The following is a 14,981-nucleotide window of genomic DNA, read 5'->3' as shown; positions in this document are numbered from 1 at the left end:
AATGAAAAAGCACACTTATATTGTCCATGCTAGCGTCACTAGAATGAGCAATATCCAATTATCTTTAAATTCCAAATCTTGGGCAAAAAGTTACTATTTTCGCCTGTTTTGTCAAAGGGTTGTATATTCAATGAACTATGACTTTGCTAAAGAGCGCTTACAAATTGATATGTTCTTGAAACGCACTCAATGTGACCTAACCTACTTTTAGCTCGAGGTACTCCGTTATTCCATTATCATCGACACGTGGCATTCATGTGACAAGCTAGAATTATTTCACCTTGGCATTTGTAATACCAAAGTCATTCATATTAAAAACGATTTCCTGTTACCATCGTCGAATTTTGCTAAGAACATTAGAATTGAATTTAGGTGGTATTGGTAGACAGGCGAATTCAAATAGTACACTTACTACTACAAACATCAAAGGTTGTAGGACATCAGAATGGAATTTAGGTGGTATTGGTAGACAGGCGAATTCAAATAGTACACTTACGGCTACAAACATCGAAGTTTGTAGGACATCAGAATGGAATTTAGATGGTATTGGTAGGCAGACGAAATCAAAATAGTACACTTACTGCTACAAACATCGAAGTGTGTTAAGACATCGGAATGGAATTTGTTGTTTCTTTCATTTTTGTCATCATTATCACAGGTTAGTATTCATATTTGTTTTCATTGGATCAGTATTCGCCGTAGAATTGACGTAAATAAGAGGATTAACTACTATAGCAATAGACTAATACAGTTTTGAATAGATCGCCCTGCCCTACATCGTTCACGCGGTACCTATGCATTGAACCAAGAAAGGCTTGCACTCGCACCTGTAAAATTAGTATCTTTGAAAAGAGCGGTACTGTATTCAATCTATGTTCGCAGACATACACAGGTGATAGTGCAATCTGCTTGTAGTGCGGGCGATCAATTCAAAAATTGTATTCATCTATTGCTATGGTAGTTGATCCGATTATTACGTCACTTCTACGGCGAATTGGTAGATTGGTGAAGTCGATAAAGTATAATTATCTACAGCTTTAAAAGATTTATAAAGGTTTTTTGTTTTCTAATCCTATTTTGTTTTATGTGATGTGAGGCAAATCTATGGAATTTTTGGCATAGAATCCTGAATATGTTTATTTGACAACATAAAATGTTCCATGTCAAGACAAAAGAAACTTACACACTGCAGAGTAAAACGAATACCATCACTTGAAAAAAAACACTATTTATCCTACTTGTTTGCAATACTGGGTGCAAAGTAAAAAACAACAATGCTCACATTCCGAAGAGCATACCCTTGGCGTTTGGGCCAGACTGTTCCCCTGTATTAAACCTGTTATATATAGGGGTTCGCCACTCTTCACGCATAAAAAAACACTATGCCGGTACCCGTTTATACACCTGGGTGAAGAGAGATAGTAATATAAAGAAAATGTGCCTTGTCTAAGTACATCTCGCGACTCGATGGCACAGCCGAGTTTTGAACGCGTAACCTTCCGACCATGAATCGAAGACCGTACCTCTGTAGCGTCATCGCCCCGTAAATGAAAACATGGATACATTTGAAACAATGATATAATCACATTAATCACTTTAGATTTACATTTATATTTTCTTTTCAAACAGCCCATCTACCTGTGGTGGAAAGTCACTATTGCATTCTTAAAGAGAGGCCAGATCCTTCAAGAGGCGGTGCCTTCAGATGGTCTATACCATACAAAGAGATATGCTTCTGTCAACGGGTAATAGGACCTGTACACATGTTAACGTCATGTCCAAGAAGGGAGGAATATAAAAGCGGTGAGCTGTGGTTTTTTTGACGACCCAAGTCAACTTATTCAGCGACGGAATTGGAAGAAGGATGTACTTGATACACTTTTGGACCGCGTTGCATATTGTGGTAAGAAAATTAAACAATACTTTTGTAATAAAATAATTAACTACAAAGGGGATTGTACCACCCACCCCCACCCGTCATAACAAACGCGCGTGTTTACGCCCAAACGCTAATCGTAGATCCGTCCTTTTCGCTCATATCATAGAGAGGGGTTGGTGAGGCCCCTATTTCTATAGTAAAATCCATGCTTGTCATTTCGCTCCTGTAAAATTATTCAAAGAGCAACTGACTTTTTACTTCTTTTTTCGGTTGAAATAGCCATTGCCTTTTATAATTAGGAAAATTCGGTGAAAACGCATGTTCGTAGATTTTTAGCCGAAGATCACAATCACACTCACGTATGACGTCATAGCGATATGCTGTGGGAATGTTTGTACTTATTTTGGTATCACTGGTTAGCGGAGACCCATAGCTATAGTTGGTACTAAATATAACCGTAAATGACGTTTATATTTGAAAAATAGGGAGGTTGCCATGTTACAAAAAATGGCTCAGTAGTTTTAGGGTTAAGTCAAGCTGTCAAAAAAATAAATGTAGATATTTATAGAGCGCCTCAAAGCGCTTTACATTACTCGCCGTCATTAGAATATGTCGGAAACACGTTTGCTGCTTACAAATGGCAACTAGTTCAATACAACGACTGTGACTACCCCTAACAGCTTCCCATTGCACCTGGGTGGGGTGAGGCAAGCGAGGCAAAGCGCCTTACCCAAGGGAGCAACACGGTGGTGGGACAGGGACTCGAACCCAGACATTTCGAACAAGCTCTCAGATTATTATGAGTCCAAGGCCGTAACCACTGAGCCACCGTGTCCTCATTCTGTAACATATCTTTAGTGTCCTACTTTTCCCGATACCAATATCATTAATAATTAGGCTATAATGTTATCGGAGAGGCGTATGCAAAAGAAATGAACGTTTTCCGCATGGTATCTTAAACAGTCGATCAAGGCTGTGGGTATATTATAGTCCTATATTTTGTTATAATTAATCGCGTGCTCACGATAATGAGATACAGTGGTATGCGCGTATTAAGAACTAAATCATTCATGTAGATTAAAAATTAATAAGCAATCAGCATCTAACTCTGTTAAAAGTAGCTCAAAGCCAATGATTTTAAATGCTTCATTCCACATTTTAACATGATTCCTATGGTAACCGTATCAATGAGACTCTTCATACCCATATTGCTATTACTAATTTATCTCTGGAAAATCGCCTTAGACCACTCGGCCACTTGTCTTGTTGGTATCCATTTGAAACTTACTTGAATATATATATAATCGCAACTTCAACATGGGCCTACCACGTGACAAGCAAAAACAGAAAACGTACCATATTTTGGAATTTTATTTGCCTAAAAACATTAATGTGTATTAATAGCGCTCAATTGTTGTTAACTGCGTGTTCTACATGCATAAATCAGACAATAAACATGATAAATGGGCGTCTATATGGACAATACATAATATCGATTTTGACACGTGCTCCTGTGTCAGTACATTTCCATGGTCAGTAATTAGATTGCCATAAAAACGAAACAGTAATCTTTGGCGGGGTCTAATGTAATTTTTACATATAATTTTCAACGTTTTTTCTATCCTTATTCTTGCTCAATTAAAACAAATTTTTGGCGTATATAAAATTGAAATAAAATTCTCTGCTTCATAAACGACATCAAATGTGCCACAATTGGGTATCACGAATCGTTATATGACTTGTGATGTGCAGTTAATATTCATATTTTCTTTTATACAGAGGATGCTTCAGTTTTGACAGGAAAAATGTTTTCTTGAAAACCCTCTCACTTGCTTATTTCAAAAAGGTAACCCCGCTTCCCTAGAATGTGCAATAAATTAGCATTAAAAAATTTCTTATTTTAACAGCATTCTAGAAACTCTTGCAGTATGACGAAATGTGGTGTAGAGTTGTGTATACAAACAAAACAGTAATACTTTCGTGCAATCATCCCTCGCACCGTGAATGGAAAGTGTTCATACACACAAGCATACATTTCGAAATACAGTCAACTCACACTGAGTACCAAACACGATCTAAAACACGATGGAAATTTTATTTTTGCAACCCCTAAATGATGATAAATTATCAACATTATACCAGGTGGTCAGAAGAATTATTGGTTTGTGGACGTTTTCCGTCAGTTTAAATTAGAATCTCGTTCCAGTGGTCTTTCCCACCAAATTTCACGAACCTGCAACAATCTATAATGGCGATTTTATCTCAAATGACCCCGAAATTTTCTTGACATTTTTGCATACGTGGTCGATCCAAATTTCATGAACCTGCATCAATCTATGGCAATTTAACCCGGGATGACACGAATGACCCCAAAATGACTTTGACATTTTTTTTTTTTTGGTCTTGCTTCGGTGGTCGTTTCTTGAGTTACATCCACCCGCTAAGTGTATATGTAAGTTACCTGGTCAATGGTGTTAATAAGACATTTTTGGTCTCGCATCTGTAGTCAATCGCAGCAAATTTCATGAACCTGTGACAATCTATGGCGGTTTGACCCCGAATGACCCCGAATGACCTCAAAATGACCTTGGTATTTTTGGTCTCGCATCAGAGTTGTGTGGGACTTCCAACTGAAGTTATCATTAATTAGAATCCCTAGGAATTTAGTAGTAGTTACTTGATCTAATTGTTTATTATATTTTAATGTCATACGGGCGAAGGTCTTTCGCGGTTGCTGCTCTTGCACTATGGAACAGTATTCCTTTATCTCTCAAACCAGCCCCCTCTGTGGACAGTTTTAAGGCATAGCTCAAGGCGCATCTTTTTAATTCTTAGTGTATCTTTTTATCATGTTAATACTGATTATGTACATGTTTAGGCATTTGTTTTTTAAACCTCATTGCTGCAATATTTTGTTTGTTTGTAGATTACTTTAAATGTGTAGTTTCATCAATCTTGTAATTTTCATATTGTATATTTTATGTGTGTCCTTTTTTAGTTGTAAAGCACAATGGGCATCTGCGATGCAAATTGTGCTGTAGAAATATTGATTTATTATTATTATTATTGTTATTATATAAGAATAGACTTAACATATCCTCAAGATTTAAGAAAGATACGGCCGTTTTTGCACAGTATGAACGCATTTTTGAGTGTCAGGTACCGTGCGTAGTTGAGCGCTGGAGTGTGCGACAGACAAATGAGAATGTATTTTCAATATGCATGATAAACGGAGGAGCACCGGCCCCGGCCCCCACTGGCTACGCCACTGTTACTTAAAAAAAGACATAACATAATAGCTAAGAGTATTTCTATTATTGCGTATTGCGATATCACTCCTTCCTTCGCCATACATAAATTCGCCCAGTCCCATTTCCCTAATATAAAATTTAACAAAAAAGAGGAAATTAGGCCTCGAACATACGCACCGCAACTTGCCCCTATCGTGGCCCCAGTATACTTCAAGCGCGCTAAACTGTTCGGCCACCTAAGTTACCATCTTTTCAGTCTTCATTTTTACTCAATTCAAATAAATGTTGGCGTATATAAAATTGAAATAAAATTCTCTGTCTCTTAAACGACATCAACTGTACCACAATTGGGTATCACGAATCGTTATATGATGTGCAGCTAATATTCATATATATTGTTTTATACATAGGATGCTTCAGTTTTTACACTAAACATATTTTATTGAAAATCCGCCCACTCGGCTATTTCAAAAAGGTAATCAGGCTTTCTTAGCATGTGCAATAAATTAACATTAAAATTGGCCAATGGCATATGCCGCTGTGTTGCGATATATAGTCGAAAGAAATTGGTAATAACAAAACAACAAAAGAGAACTTCGTGTGGATGGGACTCAAACTCACGACCTCCGGGTTAGATCTCCAGCGCGATAACCAACTGCGACACGGTCGAAACCACGCATACAGTGATTTCATACGAGGTTTACTATCATAAGCGTTCAAAATGTAATACCGCGCTTATCAGATGATCGATTTTTACAGTGCAAAGGCGTCTTAGCCCGCGCTCAGCGTATATCCAACGAGCCAAATCATAGTCAGGATTTGGTCGGCCATTACTGGGTCCTCGCAGCACCTAACTGGTGTTGTGACTGCCCAATATTGGGTGGATTAAAGCCACTTAATATTCGATGTTAGATTCTTTTGTGTTGTAAACTGTCATCATAGTTTTGTCTACGTTTAGCACGGGTGATAGAATGCAGTTTAAAATACCCTCCAAGGCCGCGTCATTTCACATTTTAGGTGAGATGGAGCCGACGGGGACCCAGCTATGGCTACCATTGAGGTGCAGGAATGCGTAAATTTGGATTCATCTATAGCGTAAGGCACCTTACGGATAATATGTGGATGTGTAACATGTGCTTTAGTAATCTGGCACTCGTCAGCATACACGGAAACACAAATATATATTTTCACACTCTAACAAGTAAAACATTTTAATTTCAGATGCAACTAGTCTTAATACTACCACCAAGACTGCAACTATCCCTACGACTACAACTATGACCGCAGTCGAGACATCCGACTCAAGGATAACTGAAAGAGTGACTGTTACACAACAACAACACACATGTATTAGTGAGCAAATCGGAGGTGAGAAAAGCAACAAATCATGCCTTACTTTATAAAACATGTACTAAATATAATGTGGAACCTTCTGAGTTTCGGTTTTATAGTTGGTTGAGAATAAATTAAGGTATATTCTGACTCATTTGAAGCTGCGTGTCAATGTTCATCTATTTTTGTTTCATTCAACTAGGGTGTGCTCATGCGCTTGGAATGGAAAACCTCGATATCCCTCAGAAAAGAATTGTGATTTCATCTCGTGGAACTTATAATATCATCAACTCGAATACCAACACAACTGAACTTAAAAAGAGCGCACAATTCGTCAGGCTAAACCACAATAAATATTGGGTGCCTGATAGTGATGATCCCAGCCCTTGGGTGCAGGTGTACCTTGGTTTAGGAAAGATAGTGTCAGGGATCATTATACAAGGATTGAAGCAGCTTTGGACACGCCATGACTTTATCAAAGTGCAGGTAAACGGACGCAACTTCGAGAGCATCAATGCTAGCCTGGTGAGTTTGTGTGGGAAAATTGATGGGGACCTAAAAACTTCTTCTTCTTCTGATAGTCCATGACCCCTAGAAATTTCCTGGCCCCAAAAGTCGAAGGTCGCGGGCCCCCAAGGTCATCACAGTATAATTTGTTGGATTATTATCAAACTTGGGGGTGAGATCACCATCGACTGCCAATAATGGCCAAGGTCGTGTCAAGTCATCAGAGTAAAAATTGTTGGATTGCAACCAAACTTGGTGGATGAGATCACCATCTAGTGATAATAATAACCAAGGTCATGTCAAGGTCATCAGAGTATATATTGTTGGATTGTCATCAAACTTAGTGAATGTTATCACTATCGAGTGCCGAAAATGGTCACGGTCATATCAAGGTCATCAATGTATAGGTTGTTGAATTGTCATTGCACTCGGTGGATGTGATCAACATCAAGTGCCGAAAAGGGTCAAGATCATGTCAAGGTCATCCGAATATAGTTAGTTAGATTGTTTGTGGATATGATCACCATTGGGTGCCGCAAATGGCCAAGGTCATGCCAAGGTCATCCAAGTATAAATTGTTGGATTGCCACCAAACTTGGTGGATGTGATCACTATCGAGTTCCAAAAATGGTCAAGGTCATGGGGTAAGGGTGGGAATCACAGGCATAGATATTCGTGTTTGCTCAAACACAACAGTGCCATTTAGTTCTTCTTCTTCTTCTTCTTCTTCTTCTGTGATAAAAGTAAAACAAAAGTAGGCCTAAGTGTTATTACAGAAGAGTTCGTAATGAAGAAAATGTAGCAAGGTTTACAAATCGATTGTCTAAGGTAAACTGGGAAAAGTCTTGGATAATAATAATGCGGAAGATGATTACAATAAGTTTGTAAAATATTTTCAAGACCTCTATGATGAGTGTATATGTATAGAGCTTAAAAATGTATGAATAAATCAAAAGGTTATCCACGGTCTCCGTGGATCATTAAAGGTCTCTCCAATAGTCTAAAGACACAAAAAAACAAGTTACATAAACATTATCTAATATGTACAAACGAAAATAACTGGGAAAAAGTCAAAACGTTCAGAAACAAATTGAAAGGCAAAGGAAGCCTTTTTATTTAAAAAGTTTGAATCATAAAAAATAACATGCGACAAACCTGGAAATAATCAACAATGTCATTGGAAGAACAAAAGACAAAGTCTTTCTTGTCCTGCCTTATATTAATTACGGGATTCTCATTTGGGGGAATGAAGGTGTAAAACATTTGAGAAAATACACAAGCTTTAAAGGATATCTCCGGCAATCACAACATTATGCCTCATTATGTTAAAAAGTACGAATCACGTGGTTTTACGCTCGTAAGTTAAACAAACTCACACAAAACGAATTAATACAGCCGTCTCTCAACATTCAATATTCAAAATTCCCGGGCGCTGAGATTGTCAAGTGCAATGAGGTCCCAGTAATACAATGAAGGCTGACAATAATTTTAATTTTAAAAGAACTTAATAACCACTGGACAATTTCGGCGCGGGAATTTTGAATATCGCATGTTGAGAGCCGGCTGTTGTTTATTCATTGTTATGGTCAATATGAAGTTGTTTTAAATAAAACCATATGATTCGTGCTTGATAATTATTTTCTAACATATAAGGCATAATAATCTTACACCCTTTACGAATGGGCTGTGAGAACCATATCCAATAGCCACTATCGGAGGCATTCTGGATCACTTTTTTTGGGTGTATTAGGTGTTTATATGTATAAATATTGTCTTAATCAATTACCAAATTCGTTTAATAACTTCTTTACAAAACTATCTGATATCCATATCTATCACACAAGAAACAGCAACAGTTTCAATCAAACAAGAAATAAAAAGGTTTTTAACTGATCACGCAGTCCGGACCACAGGCCCAATCTTAAACGAAAATTTCAAAGAAAGCTTTCGAAAAAAATACAAATTGCATCTTTTCTCATCTTACAATTAGTTCTTGAAGCAATTTTATGTGTCTTGTATGATAGTCTCTCATTTTGCTTTGCTTTTTTCTGTCTTACAAAAGGGTGGTCATTGCTGGCCTTATTGGCCTTTCGGTCATTCCCTCCATAATCGTTTCGTTTAATCTTTCTTTGTAGTAATGTGTAAGTATTTGTCTGTTTAGCTTGCCGGAAGAATGACTTTGACCGATATTATTATTACGATGATGAGAGAAAACGTACAAGTAGTACTTCATTTTATTATGAATGCAATAGGTATGCAAAGAAATTCACAGTTCGTCAGAATGAGGCCATTTGAAATAAATTATCCAATGAACATCTGAAGTAAATGGGCTCTTTTTTTTACTCACTGTAGGCAACTGCTTGTACTGACGATCCTGAATTACACATGACGCTCATGTTTGAAAAACCAGTGAATACAAGTGTTATACGTGTACAACCGCAAGATTGTTTGGAAATAACAAAAAACGTGACTACTGGTATTCAGATAACGATCTCAGACTGTGCTATGAAAATGGAAATACTGGGCTGTGAGAATACTCAAGAAATAGGTAAGTAATACGTGAAACCAACAATGCAGAAATTCACATTTGCGACGTTTAGTTAAGATTCGGATGTGGATGCACTATGCAGATAAGTTTTTTCAGCGGTTTACAAGACTAGTCCCGATTGAAATTGAGTTGCTTTACCGCTAGTGTTTCAGCAGCTGAGTACAATAAAACTTGGTGCGGGTACGCGTAAGATTATGCATAATGGAGACACAAATAATGTATACAAAAGAGGTTCCATGAAGATAAGTTGTGTCTCGGTCCCCCTTTCTTGTTTGGTGATGGCTGCTCCAATCTTTTCCAGATAGCTTCCTTGACGCCTCACATGTTCCATTGACATTCCCTCCTTGTCAAGAGTCACTGTATCCTCGGTGTCAATGTAGCACATCACCACGCGACACCAAAGCGTTTGTTAACCGAATAACGATATCACGTTAAGCAATAGTCGTTAGCAAGAAATCGTTATTTATAATCACATATACTTTGATCAGCTCGTATTCGGCGGGCCTTATAACATCGCGGATTGATATCAAAATATTTTATTTTGAGAATTGTCTTGTGACAACTCGCCAAGAGCATTAGGAATTATCGATTCAAGTTCTATACTTTAGAACTTCTACTTTCTTTAACACACAAAATATAGACCAGACAAGTCACCCAACAGCACTCTTAACGTGGGTCTGCTTTTCGTCGTAGTGGTAAAAGCCTAACATTTCCCGCTATACATACAACAACAAATGCCGATTTGAATGAGGAGATGCTCAAGCCACATTGGCGTGACGTAGTTAGGAGGTGATATTTTAGGGGCGCTGAATCGGCCCTGGTTAAAATAATTTTGGGTCAACCATTTAAAACATTTTTGGGTACTGATGTATAATATGGTGCCAAAATTTGAATATTCCCTCACAGGTTGTGTCAAACCACTTGGAATGGAAAGTCACGAAATTGATGATGCACAGATCTCCGTCTCCTCTAACGTTGGGAAAAAGAATTACGCAAGACTGTATGATGTAAAATTTTGGAGTGCCTCGCTTCCAAGTTGGATAAAAGTGAATTTAAACCATAAAGTCAACATTTCTGGCATCATTATACAAGGCAGCGGTAACCAGTGGGTAGAACGTTGCATTATAGAGGCGGATACCTCCGCCATGTCTGGATCACAGGTAGGAAATTGCAGAGGGATGCCGACTGTAAGCATCGGCAGCGGAACTGGAGGCCCCTTCACTTTTTTGACCGAGAGCCTGCTCCCCCTCCACTTTAATCAAACCCATAATGTGATGTGTGTAACATGTCTGGGTCTAGACCCTTAACATGCTTAAAGAAAGTGTAAAAATTATACACCAAATGGTTTCAATTGGACCTTCATTTTGCAAAACTGTCCAACTCCCCTGTGTTAATACACAGTGTATATGGATAAACAAATTCCTCTTTTCAATCAAATTGTACACAATAATAGTGTCAGAATAGTCCACCAAATGGCTTCAATTGCGCCTTCAGTTTGCAAAAGTTTCTCACTTCATGCTCCCCTCAGACACTACCTGATTTCGCCCTTTTTGTTTCTGCTTTAGACACCAGGCACTTAATGTTTAAAGTAATAATTTATACCGTTGATAATGGTAAGAACTTTTACACGAATGGCTTTAATAGCTTAATTTCACCAATTTTCTTCTTTTTCAAACTAAAATTGTACACAATAGTAGTACCAAAATAGTCCACCAAATGGACCTCAAAAATCGTTTCGCCGCCGCTGATGGCAGGGGTAAATTGCTCCGGTTCGAAATACCGGAACAAATTGACTAAACATCATGCAAATATTGTTATGTGCAGCTTCCGTTTGCCAAAATGTAGCATTACAACCGCGTGCATTTGTCCCGGCAATGAAGCGAATCACCGGGTGTGGTCTTTGTTGTTGTTGCAATTTAGCACATCTTTTAAATGTTGCCCGGTAATCCAATGCAAATTATTGTATACCGACTAGACAAACAGGTATGGATTTTAACTTGCACAACAAAAGGCAATGAAGATTCGCAACCTTTTTTCAATTCAATGTTCTTTTTTCTATCAGCCGAAAGCATTATGAAGGAAAGTTGTAAAATTCTGGAGTGACTCTTTGAATGAGTTTTGAATAAAATCATTTTGAATAAAATCTCATATTACCGCTCACCTATAAGCTTAAAGCTCTCCTGAAAGCACATATTATAATTATTGCTTTGAAAATTGGTTTAAAATGTGTCTAAACATGTCAAAACCAAAGTACATATCTTTATGAGTTTGACAAAGTGCCAAATATCGATTCATCTTTGTTAATTTCATAACGATATGCACACATAATCAGTAAAGTCATGTATCAAGTAAATCATCAGTAACCCACATTATTCTTGAAATGAACAAAACAAGTATCAGTCAGTCTTGTAAGAGCAAGACCGTGATGCCTTAATACTAGTGGGTGTATCGAGTAAATAGATAATAACTATAAACTAACAAGCTACGTGGTTTTTTCCTTGTCATGTTTGTTGTATATAGGAATTTGAAGCCAACTTTGATGGGTACACACCTGTCAGCATTATCTTTGAGGAACCAGTGGAAACCAGCTACATCAAAGTGACACCCACTGTTTGCCATGGTGGCTATTGCAAATTGAGAATGGAAATACTACGACCATGCATGTCAGGATAACTCTGCCTTCACATTAAATTCACAAAATTAGAAAAATTATCTATTTATTTTAGATGGTTATGTAAATATAAAAATGGATTTTAAAAATGATACAACATACTGTAAAGTGTGTAAATATAGAATATTGAAAATGTTAATATAATATTTTTCCTTAGTCAATGCGGAACGTTTGCTAAGGGTCTGTTTTGTGGCAGAGCAGTTCTTATTCTGTCAATCACATAATGAGCCATCGTAGCCATGTTTTTGTTGGATTTTTACCAAAGTTGGTCAGTAGGACCGTCGGGGAGCCACAGATCTTACGTGAAAATTACGTGGCCAAAAACGTGATTTTTCACTAAATATGGTACTCCTTCTACAAATTACACGACAAAATTACATTACGTGCAAAGATGCTTTGCCTTTAATAGCCAGGGATAAAAACATAAAAAATTGAGAACGAAAATGGAACAAGAAACACGAGGAAAACAGGAACAACAAGAATCATCGCTTTAAGGAACATATCGGTATTTCAACGGTCTCATCAGTAAGGTACTTCAACTAAATTATTTCCACTATTAGGCTATTCCAGTTGAAATCCATACACGCATATGGAAGACATGACCTTAATCTCTCACATGGGGATGTAGATTTCAAATGGAATCACCCATTCAGGTAACTCCATTTGAAATTCACACCCCTGTGTGGAAGATTAAGGTCATGTATTCCATAGAGGGTGTATGGATTTCAACCGGAATAGCCAAAATTGGTGTACATGATCAACAATGGTTAAAGGAATTGTAACAGTGGGCTTGCAAAGGGAGATGCGGATGTGGACTTTAAGGATTTTGAGAAGGACCGAGTAAGTTGGACATCCTGTAAAGAGATGGCAAATGGTGGAATGTCAAGACATTTAACAAAAAAGGGGATTGGCATCGATTACGAGGTCACCATTGATAAGATTGCAACTTTGATAGAAAAGAAGTCCTTAAAATGCATCCTTAATTATTGCGTAGCGGTAGGTCTATCAAGTATGATATTTGGAATGATATTTGAAAGAGAACTCAAATAATAAGACCTATTTTATGGTTTAATCTAGTATTGTACATCGTAACCAGCCGGAGTGAGCAGTTGGTGCATAGGTTCTTCAGTCTCAGTCATGATCCTTGCTTGCCTTGCCCTTGGAATAATTTGACGCATTCAGGTGCAAATACAGTTTTATTTGCCTCTTGCACATTGATTGCTATTATTTAAAGAAGATTGCTTGTGAAAAACAATTCTGTCAAAATCAAGTCTTGGCATATTGCATGTAGAAATTGAGCTTGGTAGGTTCGAAGCTGTACCTCTGGAAAAAAGATTTTGAATACTTTGCAACTCGGGTTTAGTTTAAAATAAGTTTTATTTTGTACTCGTATGTAACCTGTTTGTTGCGACTTCTTTTTATTCCACAATATTTTCACCAACACCCTAGCATTTTGAGCAGCCAGCGCACATAAACGTTGAAAACACCAAAGCATCTGGCCGGATTTGAAGCGAAGACGCTCTAGCTAAGGCGGTTAGATAGAAAGGAGAGGAAATAAATTACGTAACACATATCGTTCCTTTGTGCCTATTTGAGTTTCCGAAACGCTATTCATCGAGAGGTACCTTTTGTTCGAGACAAAGGGCTTCCGCCATTAAATCGGTAACTGTCCTGACAGCGTATTAACGCTATAATAGGCAGACTACTGTCAATAAGTGATCAAACGAAAGTCACGTTAAAGCGCCTACACTAGCGACAGGTACCTTTTGTTCCCATACATCCAAAGGGTGTAATTGAGTAGCCGTATAAGCACAAAAGGCAATCATTAGCCGTGGGTGTACAGTTCGTTATCAGCCACTGACTTTAGGTGCTTCATTTAAATCGATTGCACATCAGAATTAAGGCTGCAAAGTCCACGTGTCTTTAGTACTGCATGATGGTGTGTACTACTAGCTACGTATACATGTAACATATTATAAGTACTTGGGTAGGCCAATATAAAAGTTGTTTCACAAATTGACATTTAATTTTATTTAAAGAAGGAGATTGGCATACCCAGTGGCGTACCGAAGGGGGCAGCTCTTTTGTGAGAGGTCTTGGGAGGGGATGAGGGAGGAAGAGGTGGAGGAGGGGATATGGAGAATGAGAGGGGGACTGGAGGAAGAGAGAAAGAGGAAGAAATGAAGAGAACAAAATAATAAAAATAAATAAAATAATAGAAAGATAAGGAAAATGATAGGAATGAGAGGGGACAAAAAGTAAGAGAGGGTATGGAGAAGGGAAGGGAGAAAAGGAGAGGGGGTGATACTTTAGCCAGGAAAGAATAAGTACAGAGAAAGGAAAAGAAAGGGATGATAAATAAATGTAGGCCTAGTAATAATTATTATAGAAACTAAACACAGCCCCCCCCCCCCACATAGGCCTAACACTAAGAGCACTACAGGCAGCCATTCGATGATGTCAATGCTATTATGCGTTACGTAGTTAAAACGCCCAGTCAGATGTACTTCACCCCTACCAAGCACAAGTCATCCAATTTCGAAAATTGGAAGTTGAATGTACACTCTCATGAATATTGATTGGCAACATTTTCCAATATGTCAGCGCACAATAGACCTTTCAGTGCGTTGGCTCTAGCCAACTGATACCTATAGGTTTATACCTTCCACCTTGGTCTGGGGCGGACATTTTATAAATGATTTTAGAAGAGCAGCAACGACATCACTTGCATTACATTCCAGATGTTAAATCTACATCATATGCAAAATTTGAGGGAAACTGAACGAGTACGTT

At 37.9% G+C, this 14,981-nt stretch overlaps 1 protein-coding gene across 1 annotated transcript; it reads left to right on the top strand.

The window, feature by feature from the left end:
* Positions 1–6,407: 6,407 nt before the first annotated feature.
* LOC140172021 (lactadherin-like) lies at positions 6,408–12,190 on the top strand. Its single transcript, XM_072195369.1, has 5 exons — positions 6,408–6,498; positions 6,665–6,948; positions 9,322–9,517; positions 10,424–10,677; positions 12,038–12,190. Exons 1-5 carry the CDS (start codon positions 6,408–6,410, stop codon positions 12,188–12,190), a joined length of 978 nt encoding a protein of 325 aa, XP_072051470.1.
* Positions 12,191–14,981: the final 2,791 nt, after the last annotated feature.

The sequence above is a fragment of the Amphiura filiformis genome, chromosome 15 (genome assembly GCF_039555335.1).
Source record: "Amphiura filiformis chromosome 15, Afil_fr2py, whole genome shotgun sequence".
Classification (NCBI taxonomy): Eukaryota; Metazoa; Echinodermata; class Ophiuroidea; order Amphilepidida; family Amphiuridae; genus Amphiura; species Amphiura filiformis.
The sequence above is the reverse complement of the archived record's forward strand: the minus strand, read 5'-3'. Positions and strand labels throughout refer to the sequence as shown.